At 44.6% G+C, this 8545-nt stretch overlaps 1 protein-coding gene across 1 annotated transcript; it reads right to left on the minus strand.

Annotated features, from left to right (window-relative positions):
* Window positions 1-700: 700 nt before the first annotated feature.
* LOC124348809 lies at window positions 701-7005 on the minus strand. Its single transcript, XM_046799082.1, has 2 exons — window positions 921-7005; window positions 701-828 (listed from the first exon to the last, which is right to left on the minus strand). The coding sequence occupies exons 1-2, from the start codon at window positions 7003-7005 to the stop codon at window positions 701-703; spliced, it is 6213 nt and encodes a 2070-aa protein (XP_046655038.1).
* Between the last annotated feature and the right edge of the window lie 1540 nt (window positions 7006-8545).

The raw sequence follows: 8545 nt of genomic DNA on the forward strand, positions 1-8545 counted from the left end.
TAATCTTTTTTCAGTGATGTCACTCATCGCTCGTTGTAATCAAATCTGTTGGACTGTTTATCGGACAATGTTTAAGGTTTATTCTAAGGTTGTATTAATCGCCCGGCATGAGCAAAGCGGGTGAATTACTGTTCGAATGGTCGTTTCAATCAATCGATTTTTAATTAACAGATAAATAAAAAAAATGTGTAGTGGCTATAGCGTTCATAAACGGCGAAATAATACTTGGCATCATCATTATAAGTGCGATACTTTGAAAACTATCAGTTTTGAAATCCGAAGAATATATAAAAAAATAACGGCTCTCAGCCAGGCTTGAACTTTTACCATTACTGTCCTTAAGCAAGTACGCTAACCAGTACACCATTTACTGATGTTTATTGCTCGTAAAACACTGTTAAAATATTTTTCATTGGCGAAAATTTTGAAATTTGTTTTTTTTTAAATTATTTTTGGTATTTATTGATACACTTTAATATTATTAATTCACGGTTGAGCGCACATGGGTACTACCCCATGGCCATGCCCGTGCTCCATTTTTTGGCCCGTAGACCGAGGCGGAATTTAGTTCCTCTTGGGTTTGAAAAGCTGGGAAAGAAAGGAATAGAAAGGAAAAAGGGATCCAGTAAGGTTTTCAGGGGTTGACTACGGACGAATGGTATAAAGGATTAAGTCGTTTAACTGTGTGATGATGATGTGTTTACAAAAGGACTTCTTTGTAAACAATATTGACGGTGAATACTTTTTCTTTTTCCTCTTCAGTGGCTGTCAGGTGATTTCTGAAAAGCCGTCCTTGCTTTGCAGATTCAGCTATTTCGACTTTCACTCCTATGGGTTTTTTCCCCAATAGAAAAACAATAATGTAAAAAATACTATTAAGTAAAAGAAGTAAACAAAAATCTATAAAATTATTTATGAACCTTCTTTCGATGTTGCACGTGAAAAAGCCACATACAGCTGACCGTGAGAAAAGATAGGCTCCGGGAGGAAAATGCCGACACGATCAAAAGTCTGGCCCTGTGACTTGGTGATGGTTATGGCAAATGCCAACAGCACAGGAAACTGGAGCCTCTTGAGTGTGACAGGAAGATCGGAATCGGTGGGCGACAGCGTCATTCGCGGGATGTAAACCGTGTGACCCTTGTTCTTGCCGGAAGCGATGTCTGCAACGATCAGATTTTCTCTGAGGGCCCTGATGATGAGACGGGTGCCATTGCAGAGACCCTTACGCGAATCAATGTTCTTGAGCAGAATGATGATGGCTCCCACTTTCAACTTGAGAACATGAGTGGGAATTCCGGACACATTAAAGGTGTTGAGAATCTCGGTTGGATAATTGGCAATTTCTTCAGGATCGTCCGAATCAATCGTGTCGATGCTTTTGTACTGATGAACTATTCCAGGCATGTCTTTGATGATCTGATTGTTGATCCGTAGGCAGTCTTCGTTCTTCGGACAGAGAATGGCTCGACTGCAAATCTGCTGAGATACCTCTGGATCCAAAAGAAGAGAAGGAACACCAAAGACGTACTCAATCAAATTCCGTCCAAAGTCCAGAAATTCGGCAGGAATTTCGATGAGATCGGGATTGTTAAGTCTTGGATTCGTTGGCAGAGTACCGTTTCCAAGCTGAATAAGCCAGTCAGCGTAGTCTTGATTGCCGGCCACGGTACGCATATTCTGGGTTAGACGAAGATGACGAAACAGAGGCCACGTTGCGTTATTTCGGATTGTAGCTTCCACCACCTTCACCCTGTTTCCATGTCGGACGACTGGTAAACATTGACGAAAGTCACCACCAAGAAGAAGGACTTTTCCACCATGAGGTATATTTTTCTTTTCCAATTTTTGAAAGAGGAAATTAAAAGCGTCGAGAGCGTGATTTGTCTTCATTGTGGCTTCGTCGGAAATGATGAGAACGGCACTTAAAATCAAATTAGCGAGAGTGCTTCCATCTACAATTTTCGATCTGGTAACTTCGGTAATTGGAGGGTAGATCTTAAATTGGGAATGGTATGTTGAGCCGTCAATCAACAACGTAGAAGCGATGCCGGTAGAAGCGACGGCGATGACTGTCTTCCCTTGGCCTTGCAGTACGGTGATCAGAGTGTTGTACAAAAAGGTCTTGCCAGTACCTCCAGGACCATCCAAAAAATACTGATGGGGAACTGAGTTGTTGTTGTCGTTGATGGCAGCCATGACTTGATCATAGGCGGCTCGTTGACCTTCGTTCAATTGAGTAACCATCAGTTCACCCAATCGTCTCTTTTCTATCCGGGTAATTGCAGTATTCTCTTCGAGTTGAGCTTCAATAATTTGGCGAATAAGCTGAAAGTCAGGAACAGGCAAAGAGAGTTCTTCCATTGTTCTATTGTGGAGAATCAACTTGTCTTGAATCCATTTCAAAGTCAAGTTTTTGGCGACTTCCGCATCGTGACCAGTTCGAATGAAATCTTCCATAAGGTGGGGCAGAGACCGATCAAAGAGATGAAGAGCGTCGGTAGGATTGCAAAAGAGGCAGACATCGACAAAGAGCTGTCTCAATCGCTCCGGCATTTCAAAGGCGGCGGCATCGTCCAAGGTCTTCTCCCAAACGCTGTCGTCCTCCAGCAAATTCAAAGCAGAAGCGGCTGATTTAAACGTCGGTAGAAGGACACCGTTGACCGTGCGGAGATCTTCAAAGCTGGTTGATCCTCTGACGTTGATGAGAAGCAAGCGAAGGCAGTATCGCTCAACTTGACGGACGCCCACGGTATATAAGCGGCCTATGATTTTAATATTTCTTCTTCGTGGTTTCCAATAATAACGTTCACCCGACCTAACGAAACAGAAATGATGGACAATTTCTCGGTAAAAATACTGTCTCGCTTCTTCATTATCCCGATTCAAGATGAACCAAGCAGTTAACGTCGTTTCTTTGGTCGCGGCATTGATGACTGCCTGTTCCTCGTTGCCCGGTTGGAAAAAGACGGACTGTTCAAGAGGCAGATGCACGGCTAGTCGGGTGATGGTATGAGAACGATCGCTGAGAGGAAACTTGAAGATTCTATGGGCGGCTTCTGGCGCGCTGACGTAACGGGTGTCCGTAAAGGTGGAGATTTCGTCCCAAACAAAAACCTGCTCGTTTTCTTCTCCAGCCTGCTGATGCGTTCCAGTTTTCGTTTCAATGTTGCTGCAGTCGTGACCTTTGTACACATACTTGAAGATGTACTTGACAGTGGTCATATTGGCGCAATACTCGATGTTGATGTGACAATCATATTTCAGTAGCAACCAAGGGTTATAAGGAACAACCCATCGGTTGTCCACTTCATAGTGAGTGTGCCCCCTTTTCAAACGATGTACAACACCAGTGTTTCTTCTTTTATACGTCGGATAGCCGTTGTCATTGATCATAGTCTCTTCGTTGAAGTCTTTGGGGAACTTTTTACTGCAGCCCTCTTCATCCATGCAGGGAGAATTTTTGTTGATGGCTCCACACGGACCGTGAATCATGTGAGCCATAACAGAGTCGTAAAGTCTTGGATAGAGTGTCTTGTCGGGAATTTCAGCGCAGATGGTCTTATCCATATCCTCTGGTGTCGAAGGAGCGTCACGGCTGTCGACCCACACCAGCATGTGGCAATGAGGCAGTCCACGTTTCTGAAATTCGATGACTTCGATTCTGGCCGCGGCGAAACCCAATATTTGCTTTTTCTCGATGTCGTCGACCAACTCTTTCTTCTTCAAGTGGAATACTCTTGCGACCATATCGGGACGATCGGAAGCCGTCAAGTAGTTTGGGATATTAGCAACAATTTCCCTCCACTTGGGATTGCAGGTAAACGTCACAAAAAAAGTCGGTTTGCCAAATTTTCCACAAATTGCCATAGCGTCTTGGTAATTTTGTTTCATGGCTCGAGGACTGCCAATAAAAGACGAAGGGAGAATGTAGATCGAGCCAACTGCCAAATTTGCTCTCTCTGCTCGATTGTTGATGTAATCCATCAGGCCGCAGTAGCGCTCAACATGCAGCTCTTTCTGGTTTCGTCTGAGCCAATCTAGGCGACTCCCCTCGGTCTTGACGTAAGAATCGACAAAATACATCTGAGTGACGGGACCCCCAGCCAAAACGTTGTTGAAATCACCACGAACTGATATGCGCGAACTGTAAAATTCGGCTTGCGTCACTCTTGAGCGTGGGCCTCTGTTTCTGTTCGGTGGTCGATCGTCGTTCTCCTCGTCCGCTTCTGGTTCTTGTTCTTCACCTGTCTCATTTTCAATCACAGCATTGCCATCTGCTGCGGCCATTTCCTCACGAATTAAAACTCTGGGGTTGAGCCACAAGGGATCAATCTGCTCCTCTTCATCTTCTTCAACAATCATGGCCATTGCTGCCGCTTCATCTCTCTCTCTCCGTCTGGTGGTGGTATAAGGCATGTTGATTTGCCAACCGTCGTCACCGTTCGGAAATAAAAGTGGGTAACACATCGGATCACACATAACCTTTTTTGTGTCAATCTGGATGAATCGTCGGCCTCTGACGGGAATGTAGAGATGGCCACGAATATCTCTGTAGGCTGGTGGTTCACCGTCAGTGCTTTTGAAAACCACAGCAATTTCGTTGACCGTTGGACAGTTGTATCTTCGTTGGTCGACATTTCTCCTATCGCAAGTGATGATCATGCCGACAGTGTAGTGAGGAAGATTTTCAGCTTCACGTTGAACATATTCTTCTTCAAGAACCTGACGCATCATCTTGTAGGTCAAGGCGTAAGGATTCATTTCTCGAAGCATAGCGTCCAGCTCTTCCATCAAAGTTCTACAACAACCTGACATCATTTCGATATTCGCCCTGAAATCAGTAGCCTGCGCAGAATCCAAAAAATACAAATCAGAGTATCTGGGATTTGCCGTCTGACCGAGAGGAGTAGTTTGGTGGTAAATCTGACCATGGATGCGTACACAGGTCGGGCCGCGACCCGGCGGCGTTGAAAAATTAGCTCCCATAGAGGCGAAAGCATGGGCGCTGTTGTAATTTCGAATCTGCTTCATGAAATGTTTCGATTTGGGATGCCGGTTTTGCAAGAGGCTGGCCAATGGTTCTGGACACGGCTTAGCAGGTGGAAGAATGACATTGCCCTTTGCGCAGCATTGCTGGAACTTCTTGTCTTTCGGCATTTCTTTCGCGAAATGTTTGGCATCACATTCCGAGCAAATCTTGGTCAAATCTCCGCAATCATGCAAGTGAACGCGGTCCTCTGCCACGATTTCTTTGCAAGCCTGCCGATGAGTTCTTGGATTTCCACGCCGGTCGCGTTCAGTCATCAACTGCAAACGAAGAGCTTCGTCTTCTTCATTTTCAATTGGATTAATTTCGCCATGATCAAGTGCATCCCTGGCTCGCAATTCTTCGTTTTCTCGCTCTCGTTGTTCTTCAAGTTCTCGACGTAACTCTGTTCGAAGCCGATCCTCTTCACGCCTCATAGCAGTTTCTTCTTCGTTCTCGGTCGCTCTGTAATCAGCCATGAAATCAGAGTGTTCAACGCGACCTTCCTGCTCAATTTCGTCGAACACATTGACTTGCTGACGAAATCTATCAGAGATGGCGCGCTCTATTCGTTCCGTTGTGGTTTCCTTTTCTCGTACGACTTCCTGGCGTGATGACTGATCCTGAAGTCGAGAAAGATTGCTTTCTTCAGTTTCGTTGTCGCGTAAACCTTCCTGACGGACTAATTGATCACGAAGTCGTGCCACATTTTCTGCTTCAATTTCTTGATTCCGAAGACATCTTTGCCGCAGAGACTGTTCGCGCAGCCTAGCTACTTTTTCGGCTTCCAATTCCTCGTTGCGCAGAGAACTTTGCCGCAGAGACTGTGCGCCAAGCCTGGCTGATTTTTCGGCTTCCGATTCCTTGTTGCGCAGAGAACTTTGCCGCAGAGCCTTTTCACGCAGCCTAGCTGCTTTTTCTGCTTCCGATTCTTCGCTACGCAAGGAACTTTGCCGCAGAGCCTGTTCGCGTAGCCTAGCTGATTTCTCTGCTTCCGATTCCCCGTTCCGCAGAGCTTTTTGCCGTAATGACTGTTCCCGTAGTCGAGCCAACTTTTCTGCTTCTGATTCTTCGTGGTGCAGAGCTTTTTGCCTCAAGGCCTGATCTCGAAGCCTAGCTGATCTCTCTTCTTCAGATTCATCTTGCCGCAGAATTCTCATCCGTAATGCCTGGGATTGCAATCGAGCTCGTTGCTCTTCAGGAGTTTCTCGGTTGCCGACAGCTGTCTTTCCTGCCTGGTGTTGTTGTCTTGCTGGACGCTCTGCCACAGCATCATTGGCAAGAACAACCGTTGAACGATCAGACGTTGTTCTCTGATTCATCGCTCGCAAGATAGATGCCGTTTCTTGTTGACGAAGGGCAGCTTGCCGATCCGCCTCGGCCTGCAATCGAACACGATTTTCTTCTGTTTGAAGAAGACCAGCCTGCCTCTCTGCCTCGGCTTCCAATCGCAAACGATTTTCTTCTGATTGAAAAAGACCAGCCTGCCGCTCTGCCTCAGCATCCAATCGAATACGATTTTCTTCTTCGTGCAGATTTTGTTCTCCGTGCCGAAGAACTGCTACCCGCTCCTCCTCGGCCAACAGTCGAGCACGATCATCTTCTTCATTCTGCTCCTGCCTAAGGAGTTGCTGCCGGATTCTTTGATCGAGCAGCCTAGCTTGATGCTCAACTCCCGTCTCGCTAGCACGGGCGACTCTTTTCCGGTCCGCATCTAACCTCTGCCTCAACGCTCTTTCGTCAGGTGCCTCTGCCTGACGGTCTTCTCTCGCCTTTTGCGCCTTCAAATTCTTTGCAGCCTGATCATCTTCGGGATTGAGCCGACGACGCTTCTCTTCACGGACGAACTTGGCCTTTTCCCTCTGAGCCGCCAATCTAACTTGTTTTGCCTCCGGGTCTTCGAGACTTCTTTTTTCCCTAGCCTTCCTATTCTTCTCATCCTTTTCCTCTCGAGTTAATTCGCGACGCGGTGGCATTTTCAGATCAGCAAAATAACCCCTAATTTTCCAAAAAAAATTCGCTACTATCAGTGGAGGGCTTTTTGGAGGGCTTTTGGAGGACTTTACACCGCACAAATGTTCAAAAAGCTTAAAACTAAACACAAATACGAACATAAGCCGTCGACACCCGGTGCTCAATATCCCAGTGGTACAGCCCGGTTAAGGTTCACATCTGATAAACAAATACGCATCGCAGGTTAGCTCCTCTCCGGTTGTCGACTGTTCGTTACACAAAAGACATACCTCCAAAAATGGCAAAAGTAATACAATTATTTTCATTGACGCTCAACTTGATGCTGACTTGATCGGGATTTCAATCGCAATTGTGGCTGTTTGAAAGCCATAATGCTAACCGCTACACCAAGACCAGCACAAATTGGCTGAAAACCGTCGGACACCACAACTATTAAGTCTTTAGCAGGCTAAGATAACATGCTACGGACTTTAAATTGATGGAATTCGGAAAGTACTTTACTTGAGAAATGAGTGTTGTGATGCTGTAGGAAGCTGGAAGACATCTCGAAGTTGGAATAACCGGCGACTCGAATATTGTAGATCCCGCTGAAGAATGGCAACAAAAAAACACATATTAGTATTAAAACACAAAAGCAACACCAATGCACCAAGTTCAGTGAAAGAAACACAGTTTTGAAATAAACAATTTTTTTTTTTTTTCACGGAATCAGTTTTGAACCATCAACCTCAATGTTTGAAATCCGCCACGCTAACCACAGCACCACGGGCCGATGACATGAAAAATCAATTCGACGACAAAATAGCCGGGAGCTGGCGATTTCTAGCAGTTGTTTTTTTTTTCAAGTAGATGCAAGGCATAGCACATAGTTATCAATCACAGACATTTATTCAAAACCAAAAAACAGAATTGACTTAATCTAGATGTGAAGGATAAACCTCTTAGTACGGAAGCGAACGTTATCCAATACTCCACCGACGTATACCAAAGTATGGAAAATCAATGACCCCAAAATGATATACAGAAGCTAAAATATACTTGATACCTTAAGTTTAGATCACATGATGAAACCAAAACACTGAAAACACAATCAATTCATAATTAATGACACACATAACCAAGATTTACCCACACTTAACAAAGCTTTCAACATTGATGATTAAGACTATATCTAGAAATGGTATCGGAAAATCAGATTACCTTAGAATTCAAATCCTGAATTTAGTCGTTGACTTAAAGGCGGTCGTAAATACACAGCGAAATCGATGAATAAGCCACCAATCAAATGCTGAAATACAAAACAACATGAGTCAATAAGAATTATTTCCTTAAACTGGGCCATCCCAGCAGAAATTCTTTTTCGCAGTCTTTTCTTGAGCAAACTTTTACTTTAATACTGAGATTTTTCTGATGAAAAGACTGTGAATAAGAATAATATCCTAAAACTGGACCATCCCAGCAAAAATTCTTATTCGCAGTCTTTTCTTGAGCAAACTTTTACTTTACTGAGATTTTGTAGATGAAAAGACTGCGAATAAGAAT

Source organism: Daphnia pulicaria, chromosome 7 (assembly GCF_021234035.1).
Source record: "Daphnia pulicaria isolate SC F1-1A chromosome 7, SC_F0-13Bv2, whole genome shotgun sequence".
Lineage (NCBI taxonomy): Eukaryota > Metazoa > Arthropoda > Branchiopoda > Diplostraca > Daphniidae > Daphnia > Daphnia pulicaria.

Excerpts from the sequence above, each read along its gene's own strand:
- LOC124348809 (XM_046799082.1), bottom strand. The coding sequence starts at position 7,005 with ATGCCACCGCGTCGCGAATTAACTCGAGAGGAAAAGGATGAGAAGAAT. Across the intron at positions 829-920 it reads ACGTGCAACATCGAAAGAAG|GAGTGAAAGTCGAAATAGCT; the intron begins GTTCATAAATAA and ends AAAAACCCATAG.